General features: G+C 55.0%; 1 protein-coding gene across 5 annotated transcripts in view; it reads left to right on the forward strand.

Annotated features, from left to right (window-relative positions):
* LOC103117964 (phospholipid-transporting ATPase ABCA3) overlaps nucleotides 1–22,817 on the forward strand; it is a 35,874-nt gene that overhangs the window by 7,741 nt on the left and 5,316 nt on the right. For 3 of the 5 annotated variants that reach the window (XM_060172559.1, XM_060172561.1, XM_060172560.1), the window contains exons 3-22: nucleotides 976–1,341; nucleotides 1,885–2,021; nucleotides 2,227–2,491; nucleotides 3,563–3,690; nucleotides 4,024–4,189; nucleotides 5,122–5,381; nucleotides 7,936–8,052; nucleotides 8,187–8,307; nucleotides 8,816–8,989; nucleotides 10,023–10,204; nucleotides 11,936–12,079; nucleotides 12,309–12,438; nucleotides 12,784–12,938; nucleotides 13,113–13,268; nucleotides 13,524–13,734; nucleotides 16,963–17,113; nucleotides 18,191–18,289; nucleotides 19,084–19,270; nucleotides 20,762–21,065; nucleotides 21,911–22,184. In XM_060172559.1, the coding sequence (XP_060028542.1) occupies nucleotides 1,968–2,021; nucleotides 2,227–2,491; nucleotides 3,563–3,690; nucleotides 4,024–4,189; nucleotides 5,122–5,381; nucleotides 7,936–8,052; nucleotides 8,187–8,307; nucleotides 8,816–8,989; nucleotides 10,023–10,204; nucleotides 11,936–12,079; nucleotides 12,309–12,438; nucleotides 12,784–12,938; nucleotides 13,113–13,268; nucleotides 13,524–13,734; nucleotides 16,963–17,113; nucleotides 18,191–18,289; nucleotides 19,084–19,270; nucleotides 20,762–21,065; nucleotides 21,911–22,184 (3,278 nt within the window). In that variant the 5' untranslated portion in view covers nucleotides 976–1,341; nucleotides 1,885–1,967. Of the gene's footprint in view, nucleotides 1–920; nucleotides 1,342–1,884; nucleotides 2,022–2,226; nucleotides 2,492–3,562; nucleotides 3,691–4,023; nucleotides 4,190–5,121; nucleotides 5,382–7,935; nucleotides 8,053–8,186; nucleotides 8,308–8,815; nucleotides 8,990–10,022; nucleotides 10,205–11,935; nucleotides 12,080–12,308; nucleotides 12,439–12,783; nucleotides 12,939–13,112; nucleotides 13,269–13,523; nucleotides 13,735–16,962; nucleotides 17,114–18,190; nucleotides 18,290–19,083; nucleotides 19,271–20,761; nucleotides 21,066–21,910; nucleotides 22,185–22,817 lie in introns of all 5 variants that reach the window. The other 2 variants (XM_060172562.1, XM_007528097.3) reach the window with 2 other exon arrangements.

Genomic DNA, 22,817 nt, shown 5'->3' on the forward strand with positions numbered 1-22,817 from the left:
CTAGAAGTCAGGCATTGCCGATAGCTTCTTGCAAAGTGTGTTTTCTATAGATATTTATTGGTGAGCTGCTAGTCAGAGCTGGACCGCCATGGTGGTAGAACAGGGCTGCAGCTGTCTCTCTCTCCCTTTCTCCCTCTATATCTCTACCTTCCCTCTCAATTTATCACTGTCTCTATCCAATAAGTTCTTTTAATTAAATAATAATAAGAATAAAAAAGAGGGGGCCGGGCGGTAGCGTAGTGGGTTAAGCGCACGTGACACAAAGCACACGGACTGGTGTAAAGATACCAGTTCGAGCCCCCGGCTCCCCACCTGGTTGCTTCACCAGTGGTGAAGCAGGTCTGCAGGTGTCTGTCTTTCTCTCCCCTTCTCTGTCTTCACCTCCTCTCTCCATTTCTCTCTGTCCTATCCAACAACAATGACGGCAATAATGGTAACGACAACGATAAACAACAAGGACAACAAAAGGGGAAAAATAGCCTCCTCCAGGAGCAGTGGATTCATAGTGCAGACACCGAGCCCCAGTGATAAACCTGGAGACAAAAAAAAAATAAATAAAGAATAAAAGAAAAGAGAGAGTTTAATTCATTAATTAATTTTTAGACACTTTACTGGAAATGGTGTTCCCCCAGGATCTGTTGTTGTTTCGCTGTTCCAGGCTGGGACACTGCTCACTGAGGTAGACAGAGAGAGAGAGATCACAGTGTCGGGGTGCCCTAGTGCCTTAGCACTCCCCTGGGGTCTGCGGCTCACACCGGGGCTGCAGGCATCTGCCCACTGAACTATCTGTCCCACCCCTAGAAATGAGATTCCGCTGAAGCTCAAAATGAGAATGGCTGTTCAAGAAGCCAAGTGCTCTCTCCCCACAGGGTCTGCTATGGGCCCCTGGGCGGTGGATGGTGGGCTAGTGCTGCTCTCAGTCTCCTAGCGGCCTGGGCACAGCGCTCCTCCCTGGAAGCTTCTCACCCTTCTCAGGACTGCAGCTGAAGGGCTCCACAATGCCCCTGTAGCCGGCTTGTAGACGATGACCAGGAGCAGTCCAGGGTCCGCCCTCTGCCGCCACCCCCACGGCCCAGCCTAGCACCACCACCCCCATGTGCATGGCTCCTGGACCGGGATCCTCCTGTCACCTGGGAGCCACAGGACTGGCCTGAGTTCCTCCTCCTCCTCCTCCTCCTCCTCCTCCTCCTCCTCCTCCTCCTCCTCCTCCTTCTCCTCCTCCACCTCCTCCTCTTCTTTTTCCTCCTCCTCCTCCTCATCCTCCCCATCCACCTTGGCCACCAGGTTCGTGTGGGGGAGCCTGGGCTCAGAGTCCCAGCTTCTGCACCTGAGATCTGTGAGGTGAGTATGCCTGGGGGTGCCCCAGGAGCCTGTGTTTAGGATCTCAGCAGACCTCCCCAGACCAGGAGGGTGAGGGGCACAAGGTGCAGGACAGATCCCCCTCGGGAGTCTCTCCTGCAGGCAGGTCCTTGGGATTCGGGGTTCTTTTTATACAGAGGCTCCCTTTGCCCCAACAGTCTTCTTCAGGCCCTGGAGCACCTCCCCAGCAGGGCACAGTGGGGATCCCTTGCACTGGTCCTGTGTGACCAAGAGGGTAGCCAAGCAGGGTGGGGTGGGGAGCCTATCCCTCAGCCCCATGTTTGGTGGGAGGGAGATACTCATGGGAAACTCAGAGGCACTAGAAGCTTCTAGAAACTGGAGCTGAGCTTCTGGAAGAAAACAGTCAGATTCTAAGGAGTGTGTGAAGAGATTGGCCAGAAGGAAGCCTCATTCTCTCTGGGGGGGGGAGTGCTCTGGAGGTAGGGAAGGAAGGGAGGGAGGGAGGGAGGGAGGGAGGGAGGGAGGGAGGGAGGAAAACAGAGAAGAGGGTTTGTGTGCCCACAGTCTCTCGGCAGCCGTCTCCCAAGCACACAGCCCACGTTCCCTGCACACCTCGGCGTCTGGCCGACGTGCCCGCTGGCACCAGGATGGCAGTGCTTGGCCAGCTGGCCCTGCTGCTCTGGAAGAACTACACACTGCAGGTAGGCCAGCCGGCGGTCACGGGGGAGGGCATGAGGGCCGGGGACGGATGGTGGGGGCCTCCGTCTTGGCAGCCGGTGGGCACGGGGAAGGGCATGAGGGCCCGGGGCGGGTGCCGGGGCCTCGGTCTAGGCCGGTGGGCACGGGGGAGGGCATGAGGGCCGGGGGCGGATGGCGGGGTCCTCCGTCTCGGCTTCTTGCTTGCAGAAGCGGAAGGTGCTAGTGACGGTGCTGGAGCTGCTCCTGCCGCTGCTGTTCTCCGGGATCCTCATCTGGCTGCGCCTCAAGATCCAGTCGGAGAATGTGCCCAACGCCACGGTCTACCTCAAACAGCCCATCCAGGAGCTGCCCCTGTTCTTTGACTTCCCGCCCCCTGGGGACTCCTGGGAGCTGGCCTATGTGCCGTCCCAGAGCGAGGCCGCCAAGGCCGTCACTGAGACGGTGAGCAGAGCCTTCGTCATCAACATGCGAGGTGAGGCCCCCGGGGCTCCCGCCTCCCTCACTGCGTGGGCATAGGTATGTGTTCCTGCGCCAGGAGCTCACACACGTACAGTAACACCTCTCCCTGGGGGATTCTTCTTATTTCAGAGAGAACAAGAGAGAGAGAGAGAGAGAGAGAGGGCCAGGTGGTGGCACACTGGGTTAAGCACTCACATTACAATGCGCGTGGACTTGGGTTCGAGTCCTTGGAGTTGAGCAGTAGTGCAGCAGGTTAAGCACACAAGGACCTGCGTAAGGATCCCGGTTCGAGCCCCACCCTGGCTCCCCACCTGCAGGGAAGTCACTTCACAGGCAGAGAAGCAGGTCTGCAGGTGTCTATCTTTCTCTGGCCGTCTCTGTCTTCCCCTCCTCTCTCCATTTCTCTCTGTCCTATCCAACAACGACAACAACAATAAATACTACAACAATAAAACAACAAAGGCAACAAAAGGGAATAAATAAATAAAATAAATATTTTAAAAAATTTAAAAAAAAAAAAGGAAACACTGACAAAACCATAGGATAAGAGGGGTACAACTCCACACAATTCCTACCACCAGAGCTCCTTATCCCATCCCCTGCCCTGCTAGCTTTCCTATTCTTTATCCCTCTGGGACTATGGACCCAGGGTCATTATAGGGTGCAGAAGGTGGAAGGTTTGGCTTCTGTAATTGCTTCCCTACTGAACATGGGTGTCAACAGGTCAATCCATACTCCCAGCCTGTCTCTCTCTTTCCTTAGTGGGGCGGGGCTCTGGTGGGGTCGTCTGTCCAGGGAAGTCTGGTTGGCATCATGGTAGCATCTGGAACCTGGTAGCTGAAAAAGAGAGTTAACATATAAAGCCAAACAAATTGCTGACCCCTCTCTCCCTCTCTCTCTCTCTCTTTTAAATAAGTTATTTATTCATGAGGAAGATAGGAAGAGAGAGAGAAAGAACCAGACATCACTCTGGTACATGTGCTGTCGGGGGTTGAACTCAGGACAGAATCCAGTGCTTTATCTACTGCGCCATCTCCCGGACCACGTGACCTGGAGCCTCCCCATTTGTGTGCTTTCTCTGCAGTCCGTGGCTTCCACTCAGAGCAGGACTTTGAGGACTACATCAGGCACGACAACCGCTCCTCCAATGTGCTGGCCGCCCTGGTGTTCGAGCACGCCTTCAACCACAGCAAGGACCCTCTGCCACTGGCGGTGAGAGCCCCACAAACCCTCTGCCCTGGTACCCAGTGGTGGCTGGACACCCTGACCCTCAGCCCGGGGCAGCCCTGAGCCCCCCTCTTGGAGAGGACTCAGGACGTGCTTGGGCCTCTCTTCAGCTGGGCATGCCAGGCCAAGGGGGCTCTTCAGGTAGAATCAGACAGACAGACAGATAGGAGAGGGCTGCTACTAGGGATTCAGCTCCAGTGAGCACATTCCAGCCCCTGAGGCACTTTCAGGGCTGTATGAGTGGGGGGCTTGTGGGGGGAGGGACACCCCTGAACGCACGTCTGCATCTTGGAGCTCAGCCTTCTGTGGGTCCTGTAGGTGAAGTACCACCTTCGCTTCAGCTCCACGCGCAGGAACTACATGTGGACCAAGGCCGGCTCCTTCTTCCTGAAAGAGACAGACGGCTGGCACACCACCTCTCTCTTCCCTCTGTTCCCGAGCCCAGGGCCCCGTGAACCCAAGGCCCCCGATGGTGGCGAGCCAGGTGACTGTGGCTGGGCGTCACCAGGGTGCTGGGCGTCACCAGGGTGCTGGGCGTCACCAGGGTGCACAGGACCAACTGCCCTCCTGTTTCCGCCTCTCTCCTCCCCTCTAAGGATATAGGACTTAAAAATTGGACCAGTGGATAAACTTAGAAAATGGCCACCAGGAACAGATTGTAATGCGAGCACGGAGTCCTAGCAAGAACCCTGGTGGCAGAAAAAATAAATAAAATTTAATTTTAAAAGGGAGGTGAGGGGAATGGGAGACAGGTTAGACCGTTAGAGCATCAGTGTGCATGCCGCTTCAATCCCTGGTTGTTACCTTTTGCCAGAATTGAACAGTATTATGATCTGGTTGCTCTCTCTCTCTCTCTCTCTCTCATAATAAATAAGTCTGTTTTTTGGGTTTTTTTTTTTTCCTCCAGGGTTATTGCTGGCTTGGTGCCTGCACTAGGAGTCCACTGCTCCTGGAGGCCATTCTTTTCCCTTTTGTTACTGTTGCTGTTTGTCATTATTATTGTTGTTGTTGTCGTTGTTGTTAAATAGGACAGAGAGAAATCAAGAGGGGAAGACAGAGAGGAGGAAAGATAAACACCTGCAGACCTGCTTCACCATTTGTGAAGTGACCCCCCCTGCAGGTGGGGAGCCTTATGCTGGTCCTTGCGCTTCACGCCATGTGCATTTAACCCGCTGCGCTACTGCCCAGCCCCCCCCCCTTTTTAACAAAATGGGCAAGGACTGCAGAAAAGAGGGCCACAGAGAGACATCATCATGGGAACAGAGCCAGAGGTGGAGGAGGGGTCTTGAGCACAGGCTCCAGACGAGAGAGTCCAGGTCACCAGGGCCCCTGGGAGGCCCTGACCAGGCTGGGTGTCGACAACCCTGCTGGCTCGTGGAATGCGCAGTGACACCGTCTCCTCTGGCACGGGCACAGGGTACATCCGCGAGGGCTTCCTGGCCGTGCAGCATGCCGTGGACAGGGCGATCATGCAGTACCACGCCAAGGCCTCCGCGCACCAGCTGTTCCAGAGGCTCTCAGTGGTGGCCAAGCGCTTCCCCTACCCGCCCTTCCTCTCTGACCCCTTCCTGGTGGCCATCCAGTACCAGCTGCCGCTGCTGCTCATGCTCAGCTTCACCTACACCGCCCTCTGCATCGTGCGCGCTGTGGTGCAGGAGAAGGAGAGGAGGCTCAAGGTAAGCACCACATTCCCGCACCTCACAGTGACCAGCCAGTGTACACCAGGATTTGTTTCCCCGCTATGGGGCCTGTAAATTGCATCGCTGGGCTTAACTGCATTTCTCTGTTTCTTTCTTTCTTTTTCTCTTTCTTTTTTGGCTCCAGGGTCTAGGGCTCAGTGTCTGCACCACAAATCCACTGCTCCTGGAGGCCATTTTTTCTCATTTTTGTTGCCCTTGTTGTTGTCTTTATTGTTGCCATTGACGTTGTTGTTGTTGGATAGGACAGAGAGAAATGGAGAGAGGAGGGGAAGACAGGGAGAGAATCACCACCTGTGAGGAGACCACCCTGCAGGTGGGGAGTCGGGGGCTTGAACTGGGATCATTACGCTGGTCCTTGTGCTTCAGGCCATGTGTGTTTAACCCACTGCATTAGCACCCGGCCCCCCTTTTTTTTACATTTTTTTCTTCTTTATTGGGGGATTAATGTATTACAGTGACCAGTAAATACGATAGTTTGTACATGCATAACATCTATCAGTTTTCCACATAACAATACAACCCCCACTAGACCCTCTGTCATCCTTTTCCAGGACCTGTGCTCTCCCCACCCACCCACCCCCACCCACCCCAGAGTCTCTTACTTTGGTGCAGTACACCAACTCCAGTCCAGGTTCTGCTTGTGCTTTCTCTTCTGATCTTGTTCTTGTTTTCATCTTCTGCCTGTGAATGAGATCATCCCATATTCATCCTTCTGTTTCTGATTTATTTCTGTTTCTTTTGTTGAAGTTGTATTTGATTTAGTCATTTATTTAGTTTTTATTACCAGCAGGGTTATCACAGGGGCTTGGTGCCTATCTGGAACATCCGCTGCTTCAGGCAGCCTTTTTTTTTTTTCTTTTTGATAGATACAGAAATTAAGACAGAAGGGGGAGATACAGAGGGAGAGAGACAGAGAGACACCTGCAGCCCTGCTTCACCACTCGTGGGGCTTCCTCTCTGTAGGTGGGGACCGGGGGCTTGAGGCTGAGTCTTTGCAAATGGTGACGTACACTTGGTCCTCAATTGATTTCTTTCCATGAGAGAGACCAGAGCACTGCTCAATTCTGGTATGAGGCGGTGCAGAGGATTGAACCTCTGGGGTCTTGGGCATGCAAGTCTGACTTGCTGTTGCTGTGCTCTCTCCAGACACTATGTTTGTTTGCTTGGAAATTATTTACGTGTGTGTGTGTGTGTGTGTGAGAGAGAGAGAGAGAGAGAGAGAGAGAGAGAGAGCCAGAGAGAGAGAGGGAGAGGGAGAGAGAGAGAGAGTGCATGCCAGAACATCACTCTGGTGCATGCAGTGTCTGGGACTAAACTTGGGACCTAACGTTTGAGAGTTCAGTGCTTTAAAATCTATGGCACACAGCTGGATGATGGTGTACCTGGCTGAGTGCACAGGTTACAATGTAATGACCCAGGTTCAAGCCCCTGGTCCCCACCTGCAGGGGAAAAGCTTCACAAGTGGTGAAGGAGGGCTGCAGGTGTCTCTCTATCTCGCTCCCTCTCTGTCACCCCCATCCCTCTCAATTTCTGGCTGTCTCTATCCAATAAATAAATAGATAATTAAAAAATAAATCAATAAAAAACAAAATTGATGGCACCATCTCCAGAGCTGTTTCTTTTCTTTGAGAGTACTGTTGAGCTCTGGCATATGGTAGTGCTGGGGGTTGAACCTGTAACCTTTGGAGCCTCAGGCATGAAAGCATCTCTCAATCTCTCTCTCTTTCTCTCTCTTGGCATAACCTTTGTGCTGTCTCCCAAGCCCTTCACTGACTTTTTTCATGGGGGAAAAGCACTGGGGAATGAACTCAAGGCATTGGAATGTGTGACAATACCAACAAACCTCTCTGGCTCAATTTTTTAAAAAAATTTAAAATATTTTATCTATTTATTTATTTTCCTTTTATTGCCCTTGTTTTTATCATTGTTGTGGTTATTATTATTGTTGTCACTGCTGTCGTTGTTGTTGGATAGCACAAAGAGAAATGGAGAGAGGAAGGGAAGACAGAGAGGGGGAGAGAAAGACACCTGCAGACCTGCTTCACCGCCTGTGAAGCGACCCCCCTGCAGATGGGAAGCTGGGGGCTTGAACCGGGATCCTTAAGCCAATCCTCGAGTTTTGCACCATGTACGCTTAACCCGCTGCACTACAGCCCGACTCCCTCAGGCTCAAGTTTTTATTCTACTTTTTTTGAGAGAGCGAGAGACAGACACAACGTAAGAAAAGATGCTTTTGCCCCCCTCCACCGTCGGTGCGGCTCCCTGCGGCCACGCGTGGACTTCCCAGGGAGTGGCAGGGCTCAAAGCCAGGGCGTACCCTCGCCCCACGGCCCTACCCCCGGCCCCTCTTCCAGCTCTTCCCATTGTGGCTACTCTGAGGGTTGTTGGGGGCTGACCCCGTGTGAGCTCTAGCAGTCCCCCCTTTTGGACCCTGTCTCCCTCGGGGCCCCACACTCAGACCCGGGAGCACAGTCGGGGTTCGGGGTGAGGGAGACCTGGGCAGGCGTGGCAGCTGCCTCGGTTTCCCCAGGAGTACATGCGCATGATGGGGCTCAGCAGCTGGCTGCACTGGGCCGCCTGGTTCCTCCTGTTCTTCCTCTTCCTCCTGGTCACCGTCTCTTTCATGACCCTGCTGTTCTGTGTCAAGGTGAGCTCAGCCTCTGGGCCCCGGGGGTGGGCCCGCACTCCTGGCCTGGCTTCTGGTCTGCGAACTGCTGCTTCTCAACCTGTCCCGTGCGGTTGAGCGGCGGCAGCCCTGAGCCCGACCTTGGCCACGAGCAGGTGAAGAAGGACATGGCGGTGCTGGCTCACAGCGACCCCTCGCTGGTGTTCGTCTTCCTCACCTGCTTCGCCATCGCCTCCATCTCCTTCAGCTTCATGGTCAGCAGTTTCTTCAGCAAAGGTGAGACGGCAGGGCTCCCGGCTCAGGGCTCGGAGGGCACGCGACAGACCGTGACCCCATGCTATGCAGAGGGGCCGCAAGCCTGAGCCAGGGACAGCTGACCTGCAGGAAGTGACCACTAGGGCCTGAGATCATGCACCCTGTAGAGCTCAGGCCTGACCAGGGACCAGGCCCTGCACCACGGCCAGCACCAGGGGAGCTCTGGGATGGTGCGTTGTGCTGTGGTATCTCTCCCTCTCCTCTCTCCCAAATAAGGAGTGAAGAACAAAACAAATCAGGGAGACAGTGCAGTAGTAGTGGTGCACATGTTCGAGGCCCCAGCTGCACCCCCTGCCCCCAAGGAAAGGATGTCTGGCCCACTAAGCTGAGTTTCCTTGATGGATGACCTTATATGTCCCAAGTGGACAGCCAGGGGCCCCTCAGACATGGCTGGGCGCCTCCCCTCAGGCACCCTGCATGTGCATGGCTCCCCCACGTTCTCAGCTGGCTCCTCTCTCCCCACCTACAGCCAACATGGCAGCAGCAGTTGGTGGCTTCCTCTACTTCTTCACCTACATCCCCTACTTCTTCGTGGCTCCCCGCTACAACTGGATGACCCAGAGCCAGAAGCTGCTCTCCTGTCTGCTGTCCAATGTTGCCATGGCCATGGGCGCCCAGCTCATAGGCAAGTTTGAAGCCAAAGGTGAGTCCTATCCTGTCCCCGTGCTGCCCCTGCCAACTCAGCCGCACAGTCAGAGCCGTGACCAAGCAACTGGCTGGGGACAGGCTGAAGCCTTGGGGAAGACTGAGAGGACATTAGGGAGGGGGCGGCACAGAGAGGCCAGAGCGACGTGTCCCATGAAATATGGCCTCTCCCCAGCCCGAGTTCCTGTTCAGCCCTGCCCGGCTCCACGTTTCTGCAGGGAACCCCCGGGGTACTTTTGGAGCTGAGACTCTTCCGGCCGCTCCTGGCTTTCTGACGTCTCTGGTTTGGGGCACTTTTCTCCTTCTTTCTTTAGTGATTTACTATTGATTATGACATAACAGGGGTATAATTTCACACTGTTCCCACCGCCAGAGTTCTGGGTCCCCATTCCCTCCATCGGGAAGTACAGTGGTTCTCCCAAGGTCACAGATATGGATTGACTATTATTTCTCTATCTGTGTTTACATAAATTTGCTCTTTTTTTTCCCCCCCTATGGTCCTGCCTTCTCTTCCTCTCTAAGTCACACCTACACCTGTTACTGCTTCCAAATGTCCTTCCTTTTTCCCTCTTCTCTCTCTGGATCCTGATGAAGTTGAGCCTTAGAGCCCTCTGGTCACCTTTCTCTAACATTTCTCCCCTCTGAGGGTATGGACCAAAGTTCTTTTTGGGGTGCAGAAAGTGGGACTTCTGGCTTCTGTAATTGCTTCTCTGCTGTACATGGTGGATCCATACCTTGGAGCGCTTCTGATCCGCCCCCCAGCTCTTGGCACAGTGGGAGAATTGACATCTCCCTCCCCTTGTTTCCTTCGAGCCTGAACAAAAACGAGGCCCTGGCACCACATGGGAGCACTGGATGGCATCGGGGGAGCTTCATAGATGGTAGATCAGGGCTCTGGTGTCTCTCCTCTCTGTCTCCTTTTTTTTCTTTCTCTGTAAAGATACTGGGTTTGAAAATCCGGCGGGGGTGGCTGCTTAGTGGATGTGCCAGCGTGGCTGGGGGTCTCAGTCCCGCTTCCCACCTGCCTGCAGGCACAGGTATCCAGTGGTGTGACCTCCTGAGCCCTGTCAACGTGGACGACAGCTTGGCCTTCGGGCATGTTCTGGGCATGCTGCTGCTGGACTCGCTGTTCTACGGCCTGGTCACCTGGTACGTGGAGGCCGTCCTCCCAGGCCAGTTCGGCGTCCCACAGCCCTGGTACTTCTTCCTCACGGTGAGTCCTGATGGCCCTGCTGCTGGCCTCTCTGGTGGCCGGACAGCAAGGACAGAGGCCTTGAGGCCTGGCCTGCCACCAGAGAGGAACTCACACAAACCCCAGCCCCTGGTTTTCTGTTGTGGGTTTGTTTCTTGGCTCTTTTTTTTTTTTTTTTTTTTTTTGCCTTTTTACTTTTTTTTTTTTCATGTGCAAACAGTGCTCTCAGGAATGTCCCACACAACTGCAGCTTTTGTGCTGTCACCCTCAGGCCTCTTTTCTGCACACAGTGTCCTATAGTGGGGAACACGGGTACCGAAAACCCAGCCCTCATCTACCTTGGGCAGTGACCGTCTAAGAACCTCATCTGCTGGACGTTGATCCAGTGCCACCCCTTTGATCTAAGTGTTTCATCGGCATCTGAGCCGCGTCACTCAGTGAGGACGCCACCGCCTCTCAGAGGCCTGGGACTCAGTCACTGAGAGCAGTGCTGAAGGGAACTGCAGCATGATGATCCCCACCTCTCAGCTTCAAAGTCACCAGAATGTGTCCCTGGAAGGCAGGGGAAGGCAGCAGACAGTGTGAAGGCTGTGCAGACACGGGGTGGGAGGGTAGCAGAGTAAAGGTGGTGTACGTGGGGTTGCATCATGTGGGAGCTACATGTGTGGTGGATTCTTGCACAAAGAATGAAAAATTAGGGGGGCCAGGCAGTGCTGCATCTGGTTGAGTGCGCATGTTACATTGCACAAGGACCTGGGTTCGAGCCCCTGGCTCCCCACCTGCAGAGGGGATGCTTCACAAGCAGTGAAGCAGGTCTGCAGGTATCTATCTTTCTCTCTCCCTATCTCCCCTTCCCTCTCAATATCCCTCTGTCCTATCAAAATAAGGAGGGAAGGGGGAAAAGGGAAACATGGCCACTGGGAGCTGTGGATTAGTAGTGCCAGCAATAACCCAGTGTCAATTAAAAAATAAATAAAAAGAAAGGGGCAGGGTAGACAGCATAATGGTTATGCAAACAGACTCTCATGCCTAAGGCTCCAAAGTCCCAGGTTCAATCCCCTACACCACCAGCAGCCAGAGCTGGACAATGTTCTGGTAAAAATAAAATGGTGAGCTGGGTGCAGTGGGTTAAACGCACATGGTGCAAAACACAAGGACTGGCATAAGGATCCTGGTTTGAACCCCCTGCTCCCCACCTGCAAGGGGGTCGCTTCATAGGCGGTGAAGCAGGTCTGCAGGTGTCTGTCTTTCTTTCCCCCTCTCTGTCTTTCCCTCCTCTCTCCATTTCTCTCTGTCCTATCCAACAACAACAACAAGGGCAACAAAATGGGAAAAACAGCCTCCAGGAGCAGTGGATTCATAGTGCAGGCACTGGGCCCCAATGATAACCCTGGAGGCAAAAAAATAAATTAAATAAATAAAGGTATATTAAAAAAAACTTGGCAGTAACAAAAAACAAATAACTCTGGAGTGGGGGATGGGCTTTCATTCCTGGTGCACAATGGTGGAGGAAGACCTAAATGGGGGGGAGTGTTATTCAGAAAACTGAGAAATTTTACACACGTACCAATAACTGTAAACCATTAATCCTTTAATAAAAAATTTTAAAGAGAGTTTTATAAAAAAAAAAAAAAAAAAAAAAAAGGTTGGGCCAGGGAGACCACTGAGCAGTGCTCCCAGCCCAGGCCCCAGCTCGTTCCCTAGCAAATGCACAAGCACGTGGCCTGTTGAGCCCCTCTGCTCCCCCCACAGCCCTCCTATTGGTGCGGGAGCTCCCGGACAGCACTGGGCAAAGAGGAAGGGGACGACGACCCTGAGAAAGCACTGAGAACCGAGTTCTTCGAAGCCGAGCCAGAGGACCTGGTGGCGGGGATCAAGATCAAGCATGTGTCCAAGGTGCCGGGCTGCAGAGTCAGACCAGCCGGGGGTGGCGAGTCCACAGCCTGGGCCCCTGCTGCCTCTCAGCTGGGCCGTCCTCCAGGCTCCACTGTCCCAGCTCCTCTGGGCCCCATGTCCCCTTTGCCCAGGCAGCCACAGTCTGGCCATGAATCCTGCATGTCCTTGTTGCGGGGCCCGGGGCAGGGAGGGGGGCAGCTGGAAACAGCCACCGGTGCCTTTGTTGCAGGTGTTCCGAGCAGGTGGCCAGAGCAAGGCAGCTGTCCGCGACCTGACCCTGAACCTCTACGAGGGCCAGATCACCGTGCTGCTGGGCCATAACGGGGCAGGGAAGACCACCACCCTCTCCATGCTCACAGGTGCGCCTGGACCCGGCCTCCAAGGCCCCTCCCCGCACTGCAGGATGCTCACAGCCAGAGGCTCCACAGCCCAGTGTCACCTTTGAGTGACACTCACTCCATCGTCCTAGCCTCCCAAGCCACACCGAAGTGGCTCCATCCCTGCAGACGTATTGTCCCAGCTTGTCCACTCACAGAGTGCCTTACCCTGGAGCCCAGGCCTGAGGGGCTACCCACAGCGAACGGCTCTGTGCAGCCTGAGCACGTGTGTGTGTGTGTGTGTGTGTGTGTGTGTGTGTGTGTGTGTGCGCGCGCGCGCATGCCCGGGGCTTTCCTAGGACCTAAGCCCAAACCCTCTGTGCCCAGGTCTCTTCCCTGCCTCCAGCGGCCGGGCCTACATCAGCGGCTACGAGATTTCCCGCGACATGGCTCAGATCCGCAGGAACCTGGGCCTGTGCCCACAGCATGACGTTCTGTTCGACAACCTGACGGTGGCCGAGCACCTGTACTTCTATGCGCAGGTGTGCTGAGCGGCCGCTCCAGGACACAGTGGGCTGCTGGGTCCCCTGAGGCAGGCCTGAGCCTCAGTCCCCTTTGGACCAGCACTCCAGACATCAGCTGTGGTGGGAGGGAAGCCAGGTTGCTGAATCCTGTGCCTCAATGGAGGGCCCTCCGTCTTTGTCCCACTGTCTCAGCTGAAAGGCCTGTCCCGCCACAAGTGCCCCGAGGAGGTCCAGCAGATGCTGCGCACGCTGGGTCTGGAGGACAAACGGGACGCCCGCAGCAAGTTCCTGAGCGGCGGCATGAAGCGCAAGCTCTCCATCGGCATCGCCCTGGTGGCCGGCTCCAAGGTGTGTGGACAGCAGCGCTGGGCCTGCACACGAACCGGCCTCTCGGGCTGCAGGGCCCACAGGCATGGGGCTCAAGCTCCCTCTCAGCCAGGGCTGGCTGCCAGCCCTCCTGACGTGGCCTGGGCACCTCAGCCTGGTGCCTTGGGTGGGCAGTACTGCTGAATCTTTGTGGAACTCCATCTGACTGGCCCTGCGGCACACAGCCGGGCACAGCCGGGTGCATGCTGCCGGCCTCACGAGGCTGCCCGCCCCCAGGTGCTGATGCTGGACGAGCCTACCTCGGGCATGGACGCCGTCTCCCGCAGGGCCATCTGGGACCTCCTCCAGCAGCAGAAGAGTGACCGCACCGTCCTGCTGACCACCCACTTCATGGATGAGGCGGACCTGCTGGGGGACCGCATCGCCATCATGGCCAAGGGGGCGCTGCAGTGCTGCGGGTCCTCACTGTTCCTCAAGCAGAAGTACGGTGAGCAGGGAGCGGTTGTGTCCTCCCGCGCCCACAGGGGCGCCCACTGGCAGCTGCTTGCATAGCCCTGAGCTCTCCAGCCTCCCTGTTCTGCATCCTCAAGAGGTCCCAGCACTAGGGCTGGTGACAAGGGGCTGCGGGGACGGGGTGGGGAGAGTGTGTTTGGCCATGACCTGAACGAGGGTCAGGCAGTAGGGTCAGCAGAGCAGTGGGCATGGGGACTGCGGAACTGGGGACAGTGAGGCCAGGGAGATAGTGCCAGTGTAGCACACAACTGGCAGGCCAAGCCACAGTGGCCACGGGTTCATTTCCTGGTACAACTGAATGTCATAACTGAGCAGTGCTTTGCTTTCTTGCTCATAAAGTAAGTCGGGTAGGGGGAGATACCATAATGGTTCTGCAAAGAGACTCTCATGCCTGAGACTCCAAGGTCCCAGGTTCAATCCCCCGCACCAGCGTAAGCAAGAGCTGAACAGTGCTCTGGGAAAGAGAGAGAGAGAGAGAGAGAGAGAGAAAGGGAAAGGAAAGAATAAAGAAAGTCGAGGCTCAGATAGCATAATGTTTTGTTTTTTTTTTTTAATTTTTTTTTATTTATTTTATTTATTTATTCCCTTTTGTTGCCCTTGTTGTTTTATTGTTGTAGTTATTATTGTTGTTATTGATGTCGTTGTTGGATAGGACAGAGAGAAATGGAGAGAGGAGGGGAAGACAGAGAGGGGGAGAGAAAGACAGACACCTGCAGACCTGCTTCACCGCCTGTGAAGCGACTCCCCTGCAGGTGGGGAGCCGGGGTTCCAACCGGGATCCTTATGCCGGTCCTTGTGCTTTGCGCCACCTGCGCTTAACCCGCTGCGCTACCGCCCGACTCCCAGCATAATGTTTATGCGAGACTTTCATGCCTGAGGCTTTAGGGTCCCAGGTTCAATCATCAGCACCACCATAAACCAGAGCTGAGCTCTGGTGTCTCCCTTTCTCTCTCTCCCCTTTCTCCCTCCTCTCTCCTCACTCCCTTTCCATCACTTCTTTCTCCTGTATCTCATTAATGGAAATTTCTTAAATTTCTTTTAAAAAAAAAAAAAAAAGCACTGACTGCATAGGGGAGACAGCATAGTGGTTAAGGAAAGAGACTCTCATGCCTGAGGCTCCAAAGTCCCAGGTTCAATCCCCCACACCACCATAAGCCAGGGCTGAGCAGTGCTCTGGTAAAAAAAAAAAAAAAAGGGGGAGGGTGTAGTGGTGCACCTGCTTGAGTGAACATGTTATAGTGTGCAAGGACTGGGTTCGAGCTCCCAGTAGAAAGCTTTACAAGCTTTACAAGGCTTTACAAGCCTTTCTGTCTCTCACACTCACTTTTTTTTTTCTTTGCCTCCAGGGGCTTGGTGCCTATTTCACTGCTCCTCGAGGCTATTTTTTTCCCTTTTGTTGCCCTGGTTGGTTTATCGTTGTGGTGGTTATTATTATTGTTGTTATTGATGCCATTGTTGTTGGATAGGACAGAGAGAAATGGAGAGAGAAGGGGAAGACAGAGAGGGGGAGAGAAAGACAGACACCTGCAGACCTGCTTCACCGCCTGTGAAGCGACTCCCCTGCAGGTGGGGAGCCGGGGGCTCAAACTGGGATCCTTACATTGGTCCTTGCGCTTTGTGCTATGTGCGCTTAACCCGCTGCGCTACCGCCCGACTCCCAGCATAATGTTTATGCGAGACTTTCATGCCTGAGGCTTTAGGGTCCCAGGTTCAATCATCAGCACCACCATAAACCAGAGCTGAGCTCTGGTGTCTCCCTTTCTCTCTCTCCCCTTTCTCCCTCCTCTCTCCTCACTCCCTTTCCATCACTTCTTTCTCCTGTATCTCATTAATGGAAATTTCTTAAATTTCTTTTAAAAAAAAAAAAAAAAGCACTGACTGCATAGGGGAGACAGCATAGTGGTTAAGGAAAGAGACTCTCATGCCTGAGGCTCCAAAGTCCCAGGTTCAATCCCCCACACCACCATAAGCCAGGGCTGAGCAGTGCTCTGGTAAAAAAAAAAAAAAAAGGGGGAGGGTGTAGTGGTGCACCTGCTTGAGTGAACATGTTATAGTGTGCAAGGACTGGGTTCGAGCTCCCAGTAGAAAGCTTTACAAGCTTTACAAGGCTTTACAAGCCTTTCTGTCTCTCACACTCACTTTTTTTTTTCTTTGCCTCCAGGGGCTTGGTGCCTATTTCACTGCTCCTCGAGGCTATTTTTTTCCCTTTTGTTGCCCTGGTTGGTTTATCGTTGTGGTGGTTATTATTATTGTTGTTATTGATGCCATTGTTGTTGGATAGGACAGAGAGAAATGGAGAGAGAAGGGGAAGACAGAGAGGGGGAGAGAAAGACAGACACCTGCAGACCTGCTTCACCGCCTGTGAAGCGACTCCCCTGCAGGTGGGGAGCCGGGGGCTCAAACTGGGATCCTTACATTGGTCCTTGCGCTTTGTGCTATGTGCGCTTAACCCGCTGTGCTACTGCCCGACCCCCTCTCTCTCCCTCTCTATCATCCCCTTCCCTCTCGATTTCTGGCCATCTCTATCCAATAAATAAATAAATGTAATGAAAGAGATTTTAAAAAGCACTGACTTTGAAAAAAAAAAAAAGGAGTAAAGTAAGTCTCTAGGGCCTGGTTGAGCACACATGTTATAATGTGCAAGGACCTGGGTTCAAGCCCCAAGCCCCCAGCCCCCAGCCCCCACCTGCAGAGTGAAAGTTTCATGCGGAGTCATGCGGATGTCTCTCTTTCTCCCTGTTTCCCATTTCCATCTCAGTTTCTCTGTTTCTATCCAGTAAATAAGTAAAAAATTATATTTTATTTACTTATTAATGACGAAGATAGGAGGAAAGAGAGAGAAAGAACCAGACATCACTCTGGTACATGTGCTGCTAGAGATTGAACTCAGGACCTCATGCTTGAGAGGCCAGTGCTTTATCCCCTGTGCCACCTCCTGGAGCACAAATAGATAAAAATATTTTTAATAGATCTTTTAAAAGAAAAGGATGGGATAGCAGGTCTTGGGGAGTAGTGCCAGGCTCTGCCCCCCACTTCCAGCAGGTCTGCTTCCCGGGGAGGGGGCAGGAGCCCCTCAAGTAGCAGTGCCCTTTTCTTCCCTGCTCCTGATCCTCCAGTCCCATCCCCTGAACCTGCTCCAGTTGAGGACCCCAGGGCTGGGCAGCAGGCACGCAGCCTCACGGGGCTGGCTTCTGGGGCGCAGGTGCGGGCTACCACATGACGCTGGTGAAGGAGCCGCACTGCAACCCCGAGGCCATCTCTCAGCTCATCTGCCAGCACATCCCCAACGCCTCCCTGGAGAGCAGCGCCGGTGCCGAGCTGGCCTTCGTCCTGCCCAAGGAGAGCACGCACAGGTGGGGGTGCGGGGAGCAGAGGTACAGGGGGGAGGTCATGTCCCCTTCTCTGTGCCAGCTCACTGCTGCCGCTGGGCAGTGGCCTCGCAAGCCTGCTTTTCCTCTGGTCACGCAGCAGACAAGGGGGACCCCCCCCACCCTGGGCCGAAGCCTCCAACCTGGGAAACGCACCCTGTGAACTTCCCAAGGAGCCGCGACTCCTGCTTGCCTCTACTTTGTGCATTCATGCCCCCCTCCCAAAACAGAAGTATGCTTCTAGAAAACTCCACCAGACCTCCACAGCCCCCACAGGGTAGATTCGAACTGTAGGGTGAGGTGCCATGAAGCGTGCTGGGCTTAGCTACAGGCCTCACAGAATCTCTGTTTAACCCCTGACTACCAATTTTTTTTTTCTGTGTGTGATGTTACCAGTCCCCAGCTGGCTTTTTCATCCAGAGAAAGAGAGAGAGAGAGAGAGAGAGGACTCTGCAGCACCAGAGCTTCCCCACCTGGTGCCCCAGGAAGCTGGCTGGCTGTGTCCTGGGGGCCCTCGCCCTCTGGGGAGCCCGCTTACAGCCCTACCAGTCCTGCGCCTGGGGCTTTCTGCAGTGGCCATCTTGTGGGGACAGCAGCACACTGGCAGCCTCCCTGCCATAGACACTGCTGTTTCTAGGGCCACTTGTTCCTCTCCTGTCACCTGGTGTCCCTGTCCTTTATGTTAATAGCTACCGTTTCCGTTGCCACTTCTTCCAGCTGGTCTAGTTGAGGGGTGTGTGAGGGGTCCCTCTGGGATATCTTACCTTCAGAGCTGGCGCCTTCTCAGGAAGTGCCCCTCTGCCCCAAGCCACAGAAGCCCCCACTTCCTCTCCTCTATGTGGTGGTTTCTGAAAGAGGGCCTGGGAACTGGAGTGCTGACATTCCTGGTGGGGAGGGAGCAAGACACTCAGACTGGCTCTCCATGGAGCCGGGACTGAACCTGGGACCTCGGAGACTCCGCTGCGGAAGTCTTAAGCAGTGTCCCTGGTCTGACTTTCCAGTTTGTTAATGGTGTGTCAGGGGACCCACAGCACCTGAGCAGCCCCTGGATCTTCCCCGCAGGTTTGAGAGTCTCTTCTCGAAGCTGGAGATGAAGCAGAAGGAGCTGGGCATCGCCAGCTTCGGGGCCTCTGTCACCACCATGGAGGAGGTGTTCCTGCGGTCAGTAGCCTGGTCCTCGGGCGCAGCTGGGGCAGAGGCTGGGGCCCCACAGAGCGCCCTGGGACATACATTTGATGTTTCTGATGCTTACTTGGCAGATGTTGTGAACTAGAAACCTAGATACGGGCGAGGGAGGGGCTGAGGGCATGATAAATGGCGGGCAGCCGAGCCACTGACTGGGCTGCAGGGTGTCACACCAGGGCGGCAGGCCCTCCAGGAAGCTGCTCAGAAGCCCTAGGTGGGGTGAAGAGGGTCTTGTGGAGGTGGGAGTGGGCCAGCTTGAGGAAGGACATGTGTGGCCTGGTGCTGACAGCCTCAAGAGGGCCCCACCCCAGGAACCCCACACACACACACTGCCATATCCCTGCCCCTGCAAGATTCCTGCATTGTGTCCCCAGGTTCAGGCCCTCTCTGGACGCCACACCCTTGTCTTCTCTAGCACTGTGGGTAGCGCTCAGGCTCGCGCCTAGTGGTCTGTCCACAGCCTGAGGGTGAAGCTGGGCAGCCTGCCCAGCACCCCCATCTCATACTTGAGAAGTAGGGGGTCCTCAGGTGGGCCAGGACCTCCGCTCCAAGAATCCTGGGGCAGTGACCCAGGAGGGGGCAGAGGTGCCTGCAGAGGGGGCCCCAAGCTCCACCTCTCCACACTGAGCTCTGCCCTCTGGCTCTTAGCGCCCTGGGGACACCCGGCCTTCAGCAGGGGTGCTGTTTGCAGGCTCACTTCTCAACTCCCCCTCACTGCTCTGAGGCCACTGATGCCCGGGTCCCCTCCCCCCCAACCCCCCTGAGCGCAGGGTCGGCAAGCTGGTGGACAGCAGCATGGACATCCAGGCCATCCAGCTGCCCGCCCTGCAGTACCAACATGAGCGGCGTGCCAGCGACTGGGCCCTGGACGGCCACCTGTGCGGGGCCATGGACCCCACCAACGGTGTGGGCACGCTTATCGAGGAGGATGGCGGCACTGTGCTCCTCAACACCGGGGTGAGCAGGGCCGGGAGTGTGGGTGCAGCGCTGGTCACGTCAGTCGCTGATTCCTGTATCAGTGATGTCATCCACTTATCAGCGAGGAAGCAGAGCGGCTGTCTGGCAGGTTCAGTGCCGGGTGGCAGCCCCCACTCTCCCACTCAGCCAGGAGTGAATGCACCAGGCCTTGAGCATGTGACACCACTGAGCCCAGTGCACGGCCCCTAGTTTTAAAAAACAGATCCATAGGAGGTGGGCGGTGGCACAGTGGGTTAAGCGCACGTGGCGCGAGGTGCAGGGACCGGCGTAAGGATCCCAGTTTGAGCCCCAGCTCCCCACCTGCAGGGGAGTCGCTGCACAAGTGTTGAAGCAGGTCTGCAGGTGTCTGTCTTTCTCTCCCTCTCTCTGTCTTTCCCTCCTCTCTCCATTTCTCTCTGTCCTATCCAACAATGACCACATCAAAAACAATGATAATAACTACAACAACAATAAAAAACAAGGGTAACAAAAGGGAGAATAAATAAATAAACAAATAAATATTTTTAAAAAAAACAGATTCATTTGTTGGTTTTAGTGAGAGAACACAGAGCACTGATCAGCTCTAGCACATGGTGGTGCCAGGAATTGAACCTGGGACTGCAGGTGAGCATGTCCAGTGCACTGCTGCAGGTGCTGTCCCCAGGCTCAACTTCACATTCTTTTTTTTTTTTTTTTTTTTGCCTCTAGGGTTATCGCTGGGGCTCGGTGCCAGCACTATGAATCCACTGCTCCTGGAGGCTATTTTTCCCATTTTGTTACCCTTGTTATTGCTCTTGAGGTTGTTGTTGGACAGGACAGAGAGAAATCGAGAGAGGAGGGGAAGACAGAGAGGGGGAGAGAAAGACAGACACCTGCAGACCTGCTTCACCACTGGCGAAGTGACCCCCACACACACTCCCACAGGTAGGGAGCCGGGGGCTCAAACTGGGATCCTTACTCTGGTCCTTGTGCTTTGTGTCATGTGCACTTAACCTGCTGCGCTACTGCCCAACCCCCAACTTCACATTCTTTTATCTATTTTTGAAACACAAAGAGACAGGACATCAGAGCTCCCAATCTACCCTCCTTATAGCTCTCCTGGTGCCTGTTGTGTTCCCATGTGGTGCTGGGGCTTGAACCCAGGACCTCACACTTGGTACTCTACCCCCTGAGCTACCCCCCAGCTCCAGCCACTTGCTGTCCATGTCCCCATGCTAGGTGCTGGGCCATCTGCCTGCATGGCCTTGGGAAGTGGGCGACCCGACACCCACACACTGGAGGGCAGTGCCAGGGAGTGGGGATGCCTTTGCCCGTGTGCTCAGCTGTGGGCAGAGACGGAGGCCTTCGCTCCCCTGCGGGTTTCCGCACCGGCTCCCTGGCTGCCCTGTCCCTAGCCTCTGTGCTGGAGCCAGGGGACCGTGTGACTCTGCACTGTGGCTCTGTTCCAGGCGGTGGGGTCACCTCCCTTGTCACTCTGCTCCCCTGTCGCAGCCAGCCCTGCACTGCCAGCAGTTCTGGGCCATGCTCCTGAAGAAGGCCACCTACAGCTGGCGCGAGTGGAAGCTGCTGGCGGCCCAGGTGCTGGTGCCCCTGGCATGTGTCACACTGGCGCTCCTGGCCATCAACTACTCCTCCGAGGTCTTGGATGACCCGCCGCTGAAGCTGTGCCTGGGCGAGTACGGCAGCACCGTGGTGCCCTTCTCAGTGCCCGGCACCTCCCGGCTGGACCAGCAGCTGGTGGAGCAACTGAAGAGTGTGCTGCGGGCCCAGGGCCAGGAGCCCCGAGAGGTGCTGGGTAAGGGGCCCTGACGCGCAGGAACCCAGGCCGTCCCACCGCACAGCCCCACGTGCCTCCGGACCTGGGAGGAGGCTCCATCAGAAAACTCAAGCTGTGAATCCGGGCAGAGCTTGTGTCTGTGGTGGCGTGTCCATGGTCATGTATCAGTGGGTGACACCATCTGGTTTTTTTTTTTTCTTTTTTTGCCTCAAGGCTTATTTCTGGGGCTCGGTGCAGGCACTACTAATCCACTGCTCCTGGTGGTTATTTTTCCACGTTATTGGATAGAACAGAGAGAAATTGAGCGAGATGGAGAGGGGGGAGGGAGAGAGACATCTGCAGACCTGTTTTGCCACTCGTAGACCTTCACCCCTGCAGGTGGGGAGTGAGGACTTGAACCTGGCTCCTTGTGCATGTCCTTGTGCTTAACCAGGTACACCACCACCTGGCCCCCTATCTGTTTTCTTTCTTTATCCTCCTTCTTCTAGTTGCCACCAGGACTCTCACTGGAGCCCGGTGCCAGCACTAAGAACCCACTGCTCCCATGGACCACCCTTCTCTTTCTTCTCTTTTTTTTTTCTTTTCTCTTTTGATAAGACAGAGAGAAATTGAGAGGGGAGAGGGAGATAGAGGGAGACCTGCTTCACTGCTCCTGAAGCATCCCCCCCCCCGCAGGTGGGGAGCAGGGGCTCGAACCTGGGTCCTTGTGCTTGCTAACCCGTGCACTCAACCAAGTGCGCTACCACCCAGTCCCTCACCCCCACCCCCTGCACTGTCTACTTTCCATGTTTCTTTTAGTGCCCACCCCAGGTCACATGTATGGGGCCACTGTCCACACTGCTGACCCTGCCCTCACCCCGCAGGTGACCTGGAGGAGTTCCTCATTTTCCGAGCCTCGGTGGAGGGGGGCGGCTTTAACGAACGCTGCCTAGTGGCCGTGTCCTTTCGAGATTCGGGCAAGGGCACAGAGGTCACTGCCCTGTTCAACAACCAAGCCTACCACTCCCCGGCCACGGCACTGGCCATCGTGGACAACCTGCTGTTCAAGCTGCTGTGCGGGCCTGGGGCCTCCATCACTGTCTCCAACTTCCCCCAGCCCCGGAGCAGCCTGCAGGCCGCCAAGGACCAGTTCAGCGAGTACGTGCTCAGCGTGCCCACTTGGTTGAAGGGTGCAGAGCTTACCGGGTGTCTGCGTTTCCTGGGAGGGGAAGGGGGGATGCACCCCAAATACTTCAGGGGTGCAATAGGTGGAAAGAAAGTTGTGGACTGCAATGTTAAGAGCCAGTTTCTGGGGGTCAGGCGGTAGCGCAGCGGGTAAAGCGCATGTAGTACAAAGCGCAGGGACCGGCGTAAGGATCCTGGTTCGAGCCCCCGGCTCCCCACCTGCAGGGGAGTCGGTTCACAGGCGGTGAAGCAGGTCTGCAGGTGTCTATCTTTCTCTCCCCCTCTCTGTCTTCCCCTCCTCTCTCCATTTCTCTCTGTCCTATCCAACAACGAACAACATCAACAATGGCAATAATAATAACCACAACGAGGCTACAACAACAAAGGCAACAAAAAGGAGAAAAAAATGGCCTCCAGGAGCGGTGGATTCATGGTGCAGGCACCAAGCCCAGCAATAACCCTGGAGGGGAAAAAAAATAAATAAATAAAAAGAGCCAGTTTCTGACTCCCATTACATGAGGGTTGCTTACTAGAAAAGAGGGTTTGCAAAGGCATGCATGGCTGCTGTGGGAGTTTAGCGTTTGTGGTCAAATGCTAGTTGACCAA

This window comes from Erinaceus europaeus, chromosome 15 (assembly GCF_950295315.1).
Source record: "Erinaceus europaeus chromosome 15, mEriEur2.1, whole genome shotgun sequence".
Taxonomy (NCBI): domain Eukaryota; kingdom Metazoa; phylum Chordata; class Mammalia; order Eulipotyphla; family Erinaceidae; genus Erinaceus; species Erinaceus europaeus.